This window comes from Phocoena sinus, chromosome 1 (genome assembly GCF_008692025.1).
Source record: "Phocoena sinus isolate mPhoSin1 chromosome 1, mPhoSin1.pri, whole genome shotgun sequence".
Lineage (NCBI taxonomy): Eukaryota > Metazoa > Chordata > Mammalia > Artiodactyla > Phocoenidae > Phocoena > Phocoena sinus.
The window spans coordinates 161,918,361-161,933,153 of NC_045763.1; the positions used below are offsets into that span (position 1 = coordinate 161,918,361).

The 14,793-nt window shown below is 46.0% G+C and overlaps 1 protein-coding gene across 1 annotated transcript in view; it reads left to right on the forward strand.

The window, feature by feature from the left end:
- Positions 1-14,216, forward strand: part of CDC42BPA (CDC42 binding protein kinase alpha) — a 345,595-nt gene extending 331,379 nt beyond the window's left edge. The window contains 4 exon segments of the mRNA XM_032632745.1: positions 1,203-1,388; positions 4,146-4,263; positions 9,170-9,327; positions 9,762-14,216. Of these exon segments, the coding sequence (XP_032488636.1) occupies positions 1,203-1,388; positions 4,146-4,263; positions 9,170-9,327; positions 9,762-9,893 (594 nt within the window). The 3' untranslated portion in view covers positions 9,894-14,216.
- Positions 14,217-14,793: the final 577 nt, after the last annotated feature.

The window sequence follows — 14,793 nt, forward strand, 5'->3', positions numbered from 1 at the left end:
ACACCTTATATAGAAGGCTTTCTTTTAAGCTTCCCTAATTTACCAGATTTTTTTTTTTTTTTTTTTGCGGTACGCGGGCCTCTCACTGTTGTGGCCTCTTCCGTTGCGGAGCACAGGCTCCGGACGCGCAGGCTCAGCGGCCATGGCTCACGGGCCCAGCCACTCTGCGGCATGTGGGATCTTCCCAGACCGGGGCACGAACCCGTGTCCCCTGAGTAGGCAGGCGGACTCTCAACCACTGCGCCACCAGGGAAGCCCAGGATTTTTTTTTTTAACAAAGAAAGCTCATCTGAACTCGTGAGAATATCAGTCAGCGTGTCTCTGGGAAGTCATTCAGCCTGTCTCTAATGAAGAGATAGTAGGATGTTTTCCTGAAGCACAGTTGTTCTCAGAAACTGAACTTTGAAAGTTCCCATTATAGAAGGTGACTGGGTGCTGAGCGACAGTTCCCAAATGTTCCCAAGTTATTTTAACATGAAAAACTAGAGCCCTTGTTTTCAAAAACTTTCTTCTATGTCTTCAGTATTACATTATTTCACTTTTTAAAAATACACCTGAACATTGCAGAGAAGGTTGTTCTCTTGTTAAAAACAAACATGTTCTTTGGGTGTCTAAGTGGAGATAAGCTTGGGCTACTTAAAGGTAAACCAATAAGTGCTATATTCCACAGTTACTATTTCTGTTATGGGAAGATAAGATCAGTAAAAGCAAACACATGTCAAGTCTATAAATACCAGGAAATGGCTTTAGTTTCTAAAGGAACAGTTTCATAACGCTTTTGGTGAGAGGCTGGTTGTAGGTTCACTTGTTCTTTTCTTTAATTATTTCTCGCTTTTTCTATCCCTAATGTTTTTGGTAGATTTTTGCCATGTTTAGATTCTATCACATAGGAAAATACTGAACTAAATTTTGAAAATCTACTTGTATCTCTGAAAGTCCAGTTTCTACTCAGCTTGATAGTAATGAGAGAATACGTTTATGAGGCAAATGATTTTTTGCAAATCAGCTCTTTAGGTAACTGGCAAGAGGATTACAAAATTTAACTTTCTAAGGCCTAAAAGTATTTCATTATGGATTCAATTCTTGATGTGAGATACTTACTTCATTTTTTCTACATGCATGTTGTCTGAAATGTCACATATATCCAGTGAATCCATTTCATTACCTCATTACCTTTTTCTTCTTTCTGTTGTTTTTGATAGCCGGGTTTCCCTTATCCATCCCCTCATCATCACTCCGGTCTGATCTCCTCTCCGATCAACTTTGAGCACATCTATCACATGACTGTTAATTCTGCTGAAAAATTTCTCTCTCCTGATTCCATAAACCCTGAATATTCCCCGTCTCTACGCTCTGTCCCCGGTACACCAAGCTTTATGACTCTGAGGGTATGAACAGCTGAGTTAGGTGTTAACTTGTACTAACCATGTGCGGATCTCTGCCTGGCTTCATAAGTAACACCGCCAACGGGGTACATTCTGTGAACGTTTCCCTTTGGCCTGTTTCTCTGTTGCCAAACTTCTGTTCTTCCTCTGCCTCCTCTTCTGTCTTGGAGTTCTACTTTTTTCTTCTTTTGAGGAAAAAGATGAGGATTTGGGAAGATTTCAGTTTTAGTTCTAAAACAGTATTGGAGGTTTTTCTATTTTTTAATAAAACATCATCCCATCATGATATTTTTCATTACGGATACCATAAGAAATAGCCCCTGAATAAGTAAATCTTTATTCTATTAAAAACAAACAAAAAAGGGATGTAGAATTTCTGAATTCTGTATTGCTCCTTACCCTAAAACCAGTTCAGTTCAGAGAGATTTTTTATATTTAGTGAAGTTAAAGTCTATAGAAGGGCCTGTCCAAAGGCCTTTTATCTACAATAAACCCCTTCTTGGAAAGCTCACAATTCTCAAAATTATAAAGTATAATAGTACCAGTGAATAACAGGAAAAATTAGCAAAAGAAGGTAGTCTTACTAATCTTTGAGTTGCTGATGCACCTTTAATTCCAGCCAGGATCCAAGATAAGAGAAGTCAATCAACAAGAGAAAAAAACACAGTGTGCTGCATTCTGAAGGACCGTGGTACCTGCCACTGGGTCCTTCCACGCAGCCTTGCATCTTTGTAACTAGTGTCTCTGCAGTGGGCTGGAGAGCAAGTGGGCCATTCAAGCTGAATATCTATACATCTGTCAAGAAATATGTACTGACTTCAAGGGAGCATTTTCTCAAGTTTGTTTTGCAGATAATAAAATATTTAGATTGTATCATGCAAACGCATTTACTCTGGCTTAGAAAAAATGAGCATCCGTTTTTTATTTGTGTATTTAGTAAAGTAATTTTCCAATAAGAAAACTACCTGTAGGGTGAGAAGTTTACTTTTGTATTTTTTTTGCATTCTAAATTGTGATGTTTTGTCATTGTTATCGACATTAAACTATAATGTCATTTAAGTGTCTTATTTCACAAGATAAGATCACTTATGATAAACTAAGCTTCAATTTGCTTGGTAACAAATTTCAGGGAGTGGATTCTAGGGGAAGTTGTATAAACTAATCAGTCAAGAATTTTTGATATAGAAGATGGTGGAAATGTTGCTTAAGTTAGTCTTCTGTAAATAGAAACACTACGATTGGTGGAAGTTTTACCTTAATCTTAAGCATATTTGTGCAGGAAAAGGACCATCAGCTTTGGTTTCACATTACTTCATAATGAAGTTGAACTTCAGCTGAATGAATGATAAACTGTAGGGTTTGGGTTTTGTGTGGGGTTTTTTTTTTTTTCCCCCAGAACATATCTTCTGTGTATCATTCTTTTATTACCTCAACATTCAGTGTTACTAAACCACTGGTATTTTTACAGGCTTAATTTTTGCCATTTTTTTCCTAGGGTAGGTTTGTTTTATAGAAAAGGACGACACAAAGGTACCTTAAGGTTAATAGCAAAAACCATAAAAATTTAAAGGTTTACACTGCTATCCGCATCTCTCTTGGACTTGACTCTGCTGCCTTGTATGCATGTCATCGGCATCTCTCAGGGCTGCTCCTATGAGCGGCTGTTGAAATGCTAGCACTGTTTTCTGTTTTAAACTTTTTTATTTTTGTGAGAAAAAAAGGTAAAATGTTTGCTTTAAACAAGTAACACGGTAAGAATTACATGGACTTTGCAAATTTGATATATGAACCAAAATGGCAATAGTTGAATGTAGAGCCACCCAGCCAGCCACATCTCAATACGTGTGATTCTTTAAAATGTACGATTTGGAGTTTTTCAAGATATATTAGTGCATGTTTTCCAGGAGAGGTTAGTGGATGTTTGCTAGCTTTGGCCCTGCATTAGTTGTGTTGCCATAACCTTCTCTCAGGTACCAGCCCTGACACCCCTTCCGGTCTGAAAAGGTTAGGGCCATCAAGGAGACCGTGTTCAGACAGCTGGTCCTACGCACCACCTCTCTAGGTGTGTGTTACTTTCAAAGCACCCTATGGCTCATTTTCCTCCCTTGGACACCTAAGTTATTCAATATTAGATGGGAAACTTCTCACACCAACATTCCCAAGTTAAATGACGTCACCCAGGCTGTGATTGTTAACAAGCGTCATAGTTATGACCCGTGGTGCTACTCTCTCTCCGTGAGGCAGGAAGGCTGCCTGGTGACTGGGAGGGGAACGTGCAAATGGCACTCTCAGTGTCAGGACAACAGAAGGTGTACTAGAGAAGAATGCACTTTTAAGTGGCTTTCTTCTAAATGGGCTTATTCAGCTTTTGAATTATCCTAAGAAAATAAAAATCTCATATGTAGTAAAAGCTTTGTTTCAGTTACCTGCAGAGGTCCATGTAATTCTACATTTCACTGTCACTTCTAACCATGTAACTTTCACTTACTGCACTCACAACAACAAGAAAAAAATTGTTATCTGTTGGTAAGTATTTCAGTAAGTATAAAGATAAGCACTTATCTTTGGTTGGGGTGAGGGTAACCCTAACTCTGTTAGGCCTTTAGTACTTTTGTGGGTGGGAGGGATTATTCTGTTTCTTGTCCTGTATCACTCTGATCAAGACAACTTTATTTCTTGAAATTAGGGTGAAAAATAGACATCTCTGTAGAAAATCAGTTTCACTCTGGATGAAGAATTTTCTTTCTCTTTTAATTTTAGAACCCTCGGCCTCAGGAAAGTCGGACAGCATTCAGTGGCTCGGTCAGTATCCCATCTATCACCAAATCCCGCCCTGAACCTGGTCGCTCCATGAGTGCCAGCAGTGGCCTGTCAGCAAGTAAGTGGCCCCAGCTGCAGGAAGCATTTCCATAGCAAGGTAGCAGCCGTGCATTATCGGTGGCCAGTGTCTCAGACCTGGCTGGGTAATGCCTAGTAGGCACAAGTGCAGCTGTTACAAAAATAGTCACAGAATCCTTTTAGAAGTTACAGTCCATGTGGGAGACAGACAAACAGTACTACAAATTGTGATGATAAATGCTCCGAAGGAGGGCTTCCCTGGTGGCACAGTGGTTGAGAGTCCGCCTGCCGATGCAGGGGACGCGGGTTCGTGCCCCGGTCCGGGAAGATCCCACATCCCGCGGAGCGGCTGGGCCCGTGAGCCATGGCCGCTGAGCCTGTGCGTCCGGAGCCTGTGCTCCGCGACGGGAGAGGCCACAACAGTGAGAGGCCCGCGTACCGCAAAAAAAAAAAATGCTCCGAAGGAAATAAACAGGGGACAGTAATGGAGAGTAACAGGCAGTAGCTGTTGAGGATGAATACACACTTAGAATAATTTGCAAGGTCACGTGCCCGCCCTGGGGGTGAAGTCACATTGACTCATGTTTGATTAACTGAAAGGAGGCGCAGTGGCCACCTGGTAGTGGGCAGGGAGTGACAGAGTAAAGCTCAAGAGGCAGGCAAGGGTCAGATCAAGCAGGGACTTGGGGACCAACATAAGACTTTTTTTATTTTTTTAAAAACACAGTGGGAAACCTCCGAAGAGTTTTAAGTAGGCAAGGACCATTATCCAAGGGCAAGACTGTTCTTGGCCAACAGCTGCTTTTCTGTCACTTTCTCAGAAGTAACCTGGTATTGGCTTCGATCAGAGAGAGTGGGGCGAGTGCACCCAAGCACGTGCAGGCCCAGGGCGGACCCGGGGTAACGCTAACGAAGCCTCCCTCGCTTCCCTGCAGCTGAGCTCTGAGAAGAACAGCCGGTAGTAACTCCACCTCACATTTCAGAGTCATTCAGTCAGAAGCGTATTCGTTGCCTTGTATTCTTGAATGTGAGACATTCGAGTCAGGCCTCCCAGTGCAGACTGAGTGTCGTCCTTCACGCACTGTTCATGCTGAGGACGCCAGTATCAGCACCCGGCTTGTGCCCAGCTCTTGGTTTTAGGCTCTGGCAACACAGAAGTGAAGGGTGCTGGAATACCATTTGTTCTCTTGCTGTGGAACAAATTACCCCAAAATTTACAAGCTTAAAAGAGCAAACGTGGGCTTCCCCGGTGGCGCAGTGGTTGAGCGTCCGCCTGCCGATGCAGGGGACAAGGGTTCGTGCCCCGGTCCGGGAGGATCCCACATGCCGCGGAGCAACTAGGCCTGTGAGCCACAACTACTGAGCCTGCGCGTCCGGAGCCTATGCTCCGCAATGGGAGAGGCCGCAACAGTGAGAGGCCCGCGTACCGAAAAGAAAAAAAAAAAAGAGCAGACATCTATTATCTCTCACAGTTTCTGAGGGTCAGGAGTCTGGGAGCTTGGCTGGACGGTCCTGGCTCAGGGCCTCTCAGGAGGCTGCAGTCAGGCTGTCTGCTAGGGCTGCCATCAACTCCGAGCTCAACTGGGACTAGAGAAGCCACTTCCCAGCTCACCCACATGGTTGTTGGCAGGCCTCTGTTCCTCACCAGCGTGGGCCTGAGTGTCCTGGTGACATGGCCTCTGGCTTCCCATAGAGCAAGTGACCTGAGACAGAGAGACCGAGCAGCGGTCTCAGAAGGGACATGCCATCGCTTCTGCAGTGTGCTGGTGATCACACAGACCACCCCCGGAACCGTGGGAGGGACCCCGCCCCGGGCCTGCAAACCAAGGACAGGCGCCTGCTGCAGAGACTGGCTGCAGACGTACAGAGCACGTTCAAGGAGTTTTCTGTCGACAGGCAGAAGCTGAAGGGCACATCTTGTGACTTTCTTGCTGTCATCTCCCAAAGTCATCTCTACGCAGTGTGTAGCCTTGATTACAGTGATAATATCTAGCCAGTTGGAAAAATGGCAACCATTTTATGAATTATCTTTTTACTAATGGTAGCTCGATAAGATAGTCGATTTACTATAACTCACCAGAAGTTATCAACACTTGAGATGCAAAGAAAGTATCACAGTATTAATAGTTAAGTTCATAATCCCTTACCCAAAACTCTTGGAGCCAGATACCTGTTTGCAGAATTCACATTTGTTTATATATATATTTTATAAGGGAATCTACCATATATTACATTCCAAGCAAGATCTAAGACAGCACCTACAAACAATATTTATAGAGCAAAATTTATGAGTAGGCACACTAGGAATATATAAATAAATGTACTCTTTTTAAGTGAAGTCTGTAATCAGCCTCCGGCCAGTTCAGATTAAGTCTGCCCCCACATGAATTTACGTCAAACTGACGAAAAAAGTTTTGGCTTTTCAGGGCTTTTGGATTTGTGGAATTGCAGGTAAGGATAGGACCTGTCATACAGAGATTTAAAGGGCTGAGTGGCCTTCTCCTTAGGAGCGCTGAAGTGAGGGTCCACTGTCATTGTTGACAATATGCAAGCTACAGACTGGAGCCAGCTCCAAATCCCTGTCAAGGCCTTTAATGCAATAATCAGGCGTGGCCTTCTTGAGATTCTTGGTACCGAGCTGTTCGTATAGAGGTTAAGAGGAAGGCCAGCCCGGGAATTCCAGGGGGCATCTCCTATTCAGAGTGCTTCTTGCTGGCTTCAGGAATAGCCCAGCTCACGTAAAGAATTTCCAGTAGGACAGCCTGCCAAGAGAGACACAAGCAGAAACGGGGTTCCGTGTTGTCAACCTCCAGAACCAGAAGCACAGGCTCTTCCAGGGCCAGACTTGCGATGGCTTCCTGACTGAAGTCAAATTAACACAGAGCTTTCCACTGTGACTACCCGCTCCTGTCAGTGACAGGCTCACTGGGGAGCCTGCAGACTCTCCTAGAGGTCATGTAGAGTTAGACACCGTCACCCCAGGAGATCTGGGGCCCAACCCCCCGAATCACCATCTAGAACTCTTTGGGAGAGACCCTGCCTGAGTTGGGACCACAGTTTTCAGATTGTCCCCCTTTGCTGTTCAATCAAAACGGCCCATCTCAATTTTTTAAGATTAGGGTGGTTGAGTGTAATTTTTCTCTGAAAGGAATATTCCCAAAGTTAAAAAAGAAAAAAGAAAGAAAAGAAAAGAAAAAGTGTAAATCACAGAGGTGGATTAAGTTCTCCATTCTATAAACGATCACTAGGACGGAGGAAAAGAGCCCAGTAAGTGCGTACTAAGCTCTGGGCAGCCCCCTCACACACCTTCCGTCTCACGTTTCATTCTCCGTGTATTGAGCGCTCAGTTCCCACAGAAATCCCATAAGGTAGAATTTACTTTCTTATTTACAAATGAAGAAGACTGAGACTTAGATAAAATAACTGGCTTAAGGTCACACAGGTTAGTTAGAAGAGCAGCAGAACTCTGGCGGTTTGGGTTTTTTATTCAGAGCGACAAAATTTTAAAAATAGGAACTTACATTACAGCTTTTGTCAAATTGAGCACTGAACTAGGCATGGAATTCAAAGAGAAATTATACAAAGTGATTTATGCCTTCAGTTAGGTTGTAATCTAAGGAGACATAAGATCCACAGCAAAAAAGTAAAGAGTACATAGCCAAAGAAACACATCCACAAATGAAAGTCAGTATATGTCTGGTGACAGACGGCTTAGAAACTGGATGGAGTGTTGGAAGTAAGATTAAGTCAGTGGTTCTCAGCCTGAGATGCATTCTAGAATCATCAGAAGGGCTTTTAAAAGTTAAGTCAGAAATTGTGTTATTATTGGTCTGGGATGGGGCCCAGGCACTGGTATTTTTAAAGCTCCGTAATAGAATATGAAGCATACAACCAGTGTTGGTAACCTCTGCAATAAGTAAATTATGGTGACACAGCTGAGGGGCTCAGGAAACAAACCGAAACTAGAAGGAAGCTGGGGGAGATCACCAAGGACAGGGCTTCAGCAGGCCGGCTTCACAGTCTATATATACCTCGTAGTTGTGCTAACCTCAACGCAGTCTCACAGTCTTTTTTGACCAGTGATCTTAATATTGCAGCTCAGCAAGATTAAAACATTTTTCAGTAAAAACTAAAGAATAGTAGGGAATGCTAAGCGTTTTAAACAGGTACTCACAATACCCCAATATTTCTAAGCATTTTTTGGGCATGGTGCCAGCCCTCCTTTGATGTACCCCAACTCTAAGATCAAAATAGAGTGTGATTTTAAAGAAACTCACCTCATTTTTGTATCCCAGGCTTTTTGCCCTGTGGAATGAAAATGCTTCTCTTCTGTTCCTTTGTGTGTTTTATGAAAATCCTCTACAAGTTAAGTGACAGTTACGCATCATCAGGTGGCATGGTCCTCACTTCCGGAAGCTGTTCTGTTCTGCGTCATCGTTCAGCACGTGTGTTTTGAGCACCTGCTGCATACCCGGTCCTGCCCCGGGTCCTGCAGAGGCAAAGACCGTCCTTCTATTAAAAGAATGGCAAGGCACATAATTACGACATAGGACCCGAATGCTCTGAAAGAGGTGGTAGGAAGTGCCGTAGGTGCTCCAGGGAGTAGGAAAGAAAACTCACTAAGGCAGTAGCACGTGGGTGGAGACTGGAAGGATTGATCCTGTGGAATTGTCTAGCAAGCAGGGCAGCCTGGGCACGGCCAGTGAGAGCAGCGGCCTGGTGAGTGCTGCCCGCTCACCCAGCAGCCCTGGCGGCTGGGCTCCGAGGTGGGCTTGGGTATCAGGGTAACGCAGCTGGACCCACTGTCCATCAGTGAAGGGCTGTAAGCGGGAGGATGACCCCAGGGCAGCGGGAAGGATGGCTCGTCACCTCAGCAGTCTGTGCACTTTCTAGAGGATCGTCCCCTTCTGCACGTATAAAGTTTCACCTGAACGATGTGCTTGTAGGGTCATCCGCACAGAACGGCAGTGCATTAAAGAGAGAATTCTCTGGAGGAAGCTACAGTGCAAAGCGGCAGCCCATGCCCTCTCCGTCAGAGGGCTCGCTGTCCTCGGGAGGCCTGGACCAAGGAAGTGACGCCCCGGCGAGGGACTACGACGCAGAGGTGAGTACCGCGTGGGCAGTACCTCTGTCTGGGGACAGGGGTTTGGAGAAGTCCTGAACGAGAAAAGGCGAGCGCGTTTCCCAAAGCCGGTCCACCGCCTTGAGCCTGGCCTCCGCTGCCGCAGCGATCAGCCACTCACTGCGGCGGGGGTGGCGGAGCCAGTCACTTGGGTTGCAAACTGCAGTTTCCCTGGAGGTGTTCAGACTTCTAATAGCTTTTGTATGAAAATGCCCTACGTTTCTAAAGACCTGCAGAAGGGCCTATGAGCGTTTGTTATCTTCTGTGCCTCTTACTCAGCTCAGAAAAGGGGCTTTCTACCGACAGGAGAAAAGTCACGTCAGTTCATTGGCCAGGGTGGCTGGAGGGGAGACGTGGTGGCCTGAGCCCCTCCCGCCCCTCTGCTGCCCCCTGACGTCTTCCTCTGGGCCTCACAGGACTCTGATTCTCCGAGGCATTCCACGGCTTCCAACAGTTCCAACCTGAGCAGCCCTCCCAGCCCGGTGTCGCCCCGGAAGACCAAGAGCCTCTCCCTGGAGAGCACCGACCGCGGGAGCTGGGACCCATGAGTGGCCTCTGCTCTCAGACCAGACGCCGGAGCAGCGGCCGCTCTGGGCTCCCTCCCCTCACTCACCCTGTGCTCTCACTGTCATCTCCCACCACCCCTGCCTGGAAGCGCCAGGGCCGCAGCAGTAGCAGGCGGGGACTCAGGAATTCTGCCTCTAGGACTCACATCCACGCGCCCCTCGACTGAAGAGCAACAGCTGTAAAGGCAGACTTTCATTGAGCAGCTCAGATGAATACCGATTTCATTTCGTACACTTAGCGTTGCTTTCCAGAATATTTCCCCCCTCCCCTGAAAGGTAGCTTAAGTAGGCAGATTACACAAATGTAAGCGATAAGAATAAGATTAGACAGCCATTGTTTTCACAGTAGAGCCTCGTTGTAGCCCTGAGACAGCACGTGGGGCTCGCCGGTGGGCCCCGGGCACGCCATGCCCCTTCAGCACCACGGTGAATGTCGACCTGATCGTTGCCAGTAAATCCCTGTTCACTAAAACGATGCATATTTTACTACAAAATAGAGTTTAACTAAATACACAAATGTAGAGGTTAAATACCGACTGTATATAATAAAAAGAAGCATCTTGTATTCAACAAAAGATGGATGCATATATGAGACAGAGATCATTTAATTTAAAGCAATGTATTGTTTCTTGTCTGTTTTCCACCTAAGTAATCAAAGGGTAGAAAGGCCTCCAGCTGACGTTTACAGAAGGAGAGCGAGAGGAGTGAGAGCTCCCCTTAGTGCCGTTCCTCACACTGGTCGCAGTCACCTGGGAGCTTTAGGGAATGTTCCAAGGCTTTGGTTTCATCGGTTTGGAGTGTGACCTGGAAACCAGACTTTTAACATTTGAAGCCTCTTCAGCAGCATCATTAAAAGGCATATTTACTTCTATCCAAGACATTGCTTTTTCTAGCAGTAGAGTTTGAACCACACTTCTCATTTATTACTGTATTTTGGTATCTTCTGCTGATGAATGTAGAAATGCAGTTTTGTCACCTTCTGGATCCCTTCCACCTGAAAGGACACAAGGAATGTCGTAGTTTCTGAAGGTCCATAAAAGGGTTCATAAAAGTGCTTTTTCTCCTTGGCGAAACCCCTTACTCCCTGAGTGGCAGCGAGGCGTCTGGCCCCCAGCCGAGCCAGCTTCTCAGGGAGGGGTCTGTTTTGAGGGGGGGTGTGAGCTTCCTCAGATAAGCCTGGGAAAGGGGGTTTAGTTACCAAATAATGTAAAACCTCAAACGCAAGGACTTGACCAGCCTTAACCAAATACTCTTTCCCGCACCCAGTGGGAAATGGACATGCTCAGCCCGGGCGCGGGCAGGAAGTCAGCCCAGCGTGGCCACCTCGACTGCTGAAGCTTTTCCTCCCTCGGTTGCTGTGTTGTGGTGTTAGTCACATTCCCATTTGGACTCCCGCTGTTTTAATTACCACAAGGAAATGAGACGCAGGACCAGGACCTTATGTCTCCAGAGTCATTTCACCGGTTAAGCACATGAGTAGAGAAAGAGAGAGAAATAAAACCATTTCATGGCAGTAAAGAGAATCTGCCTCTCTTTTACTTTTTAATCTAAATTGCTCTGAGAAATAGAAACAGATTTTCTGCTCTCTTCTTTAAAATTCAGCTAAAATGGAAGCATTTTCCTGCAGTGGCTTGTCTGAATTGCAGTGTGGGAGCACCGTCGTTTCACCCCTGCCCCCTATTTCACATCTTTCTCCTCGGCAGCAGCTGTGCCGGCCTTCCCCACCACAAGCCACAGGGAGCTATACTGTTTGCACTGATGCCACTCTCTGGAACAGGTTACTGAGGTTCAGTGAGGGAAGAAAGGATCCTGTTTGGGGGTTATATTATAAAATGTTACAGTAGAGAATTTAAAAATAATAACAGTTTTGACGTTGGAACTTGGTGCTTGCTCAGATTTGATTGTGTTTTACTTTGGATGGGCATAAATTACTGCACAATTCTAACCTTCTAAATCCTTTGCTTTTGGAAAAGCGTCACGTAAAAATACTTCGGTGCATTCAGATAGCAAGAGGGAGACCTTGAGTCTGGCTATGGCCAGGACTCCGGTAGCTCCATAAGCTTGACACTTCTCGGGAGAGGAGGGAACCGGCCAGCCAGGTGCCAGGTGCACGTGGCCCGCTCTCCTCCAGACCCTCCCTCCCCCTGTTTTCCTTTCCCCCCCCCCCCGCGTCTTCCTGCCTCCCTTTTCTCCCCTGAGGAGGCAGACCAGGCTGAGATTCACAGGACTCCACACTAAGCCATTAGTTTATGGCTTTGACAACCAAGTTTCTGCTGCCTGTAGGTGCTTATTTTTTAAAAGATGCTTTTAGGATCAAAATATAACCATACCTGAAGTCTGGGCTCCACTATGATGAGTCATACCCTGCAGCCCCCGCAACAGGGCAGATAAGAGAAGGGCTTGTCTTGGCCGCTGGGCTCACTGGGAGGTGTAATATTAACCCAGTGGATTATACTCCAGTCATCTGAAATGGTCTTACCAGTAGTGAGAGAGCAGTCCCAAATATGATTAGCTTCCAGTAGTAGAACTTTGGGGGAGAAACACTGCCAAGGGTAGTAGTTTGGGAGGTATTTTCCCGAGATAATGATCATTCTACTGGGCTTATCCCCATTCTTAAATATGAAGCAGTTACCTTCAGAAGCTTCTCAAGAATGATTTGGAAAGATGGGGAATTGGGTTCTAGAGACACAGAAAACGTAATGATCATCGAAAGGGATCATTGAAAGATCATGGAACAGATGTAATGTTGCTGTCTGAAGTTATCCTTTGTTTGTTCTCGTGCAGGACATTCAAAGAATGTATATGGCAGCAGGAACTCATTTCTCTCCTCAGTAGAAAGTAAAAACAAGTGGAGAGGCATCTCTGGCATAGTCTGGATGTGCTGGTATTTGGTGCTATCTGTGTTCAGCCAATTTGTTGTCTGCTTTTGAATTCTGACTACTTTAATCTGCTCGTGCTTTGGGTGTATAAAGTTACATATATATATATATATATATATATATATATATATATATTTCTTTTTGCCAAAAACAAAAGCCTTCCTCCTTGTCAAATGATTGCTAAAGCAAATTTCACTTCTTTCGTTACGTACGTGCGTACACACACACGCGCGCACACACCCATCCCTACACTTAGTGATTTATCTTCCTTCCCAGGGAGCACGGTTTTAAGGCTATGAAATACAATTTAAAAGGGCCCATCTACTGAGTTTTCCAAGCAATTCTTGTACCCAGGTTTCAGGGAAGAATCTGAAATTCTGCCATTCCCCAGCTGCCTCTCAGCCCCTCTGTCTGCCTTCCATATGGTTAGAATCCTGTCATTTTGCTACTCAGTGGCCGCATCTACTTCTGTGAAAGACCAGTTGCATTTCTGTGGACTCTCAGGTATCATTAAAGAAAATCCAGAGTAGGAGTGGGTGGACATCCCTAACCCCCAGGTACAGCAGGGCCGTTTGCTGGCCTTTGGCCGTGAACACTGTAGTCTCCCAGCTGCACAGAGCTTTGTAAAGCTCAGTATCCACTCTCTGGACAGAGGGGCACTCTCGGCAGCGGCCAGACTTCGCCACTGCCCCGGTCCGCTGGGCAAAACAGGGAAGTAACTGGGCGCCTTGCTCCCCACCTCTCGGTGGCCCAGCCCCTGCATTCGTTAGACAAGCCACATGGCATTTTGTTGGGCCCACGTTAAAACCTCTTTGCTGGTGATGACTTGATCATGCAACTCCAGTGTTCTCTGCAGAGTCCTGCGCCATTAGAGGGCCTCGCTTCAGCTCGTGTCTTGTTTCAGCGCTGCCCCGTAGGCCGGCGCTCCTCTCCCTTCCCGGGGACAACCGTTACACACAGAAACCATTGCATTTATGGGGGGAAATTGATGAAAACAAGTCAACCTTGAAATTTCATGAAAACAAAATGACCTGCCTTTTTATTTGATAGTGTAATACCATTTGTTTTATAAATTTTTTAGGGTTTTTTTTTCTCATTGTAATATTATTGTACAGTTTTGCATGGCCTGGGTGTAATCATTTTTTTGTTTAGAATATAATGCTGACAAATAAGTGTGTACGGAAGGGGAAAAGATACTGCTTTGGCCTCTTATCACTCATTTCATTTTGTTTGGTTTTATCCCCTCATTGTCTTAGGGAACTTTATGAGATTCTCTGCTACCAAACAATGGTGTGGATTCTTTTGCACAGAAATATTTAAGGTGGGACAGTCAAAATGTAACAGAAGACGCCTCGCCGATATTTTACGTTGGTATCACTTAATATTAACCAGACTCTGATGTATTGCAATAAAACAGGGAACTGTTCGAATTGAGCATTTTGTCTTCTTTTCCCTGATTAAAAAGTCTGAGAAATGGAGAAAAGGTGACTGGCTCTTTTTGTCTCGCCTGACCCCCATTTCTGCCCGTCCCTCTCCTCATCCAGCTTCCTCATTACGCTAGAAGGGCGTGGGGTTAATCCAGGACTTCCTTAGTCCCTTCCACAGCTCAGGCGGCATGGTGTTCCATTCCCTTGAAGCTTTCAACTCCCCTCTTCTGGACTTCCCTGCCGGTGCCACCGCTGACTGTAAACGGGGCAGCCCTTCGATCTTCCATCTTCCTCCTGCAGAGAAGCAGCAGACACTTCCCACGACTTGGGCCGGGACGTTTGAACGTTCAAAACGCCCCCGTGACCGAGGAGTGAACTTTTTTGCCCCAGGAGAGTGCGCCTCGGCCGCGCTCGATCCCTGGCCCGGGCATCACTGCCGCTCAAGCCAGGCCCTCGCCCTGCCGGCTGGTGGCCACCTTTTCCCGCGGTTGCCAGCACCGTGTCATACAGCCTCTGCGCAGTGGGGCCTGGGAAGCTGCTGCGGCGGGGACCTGGCAGCTGTGCCGGCCCCTCCCC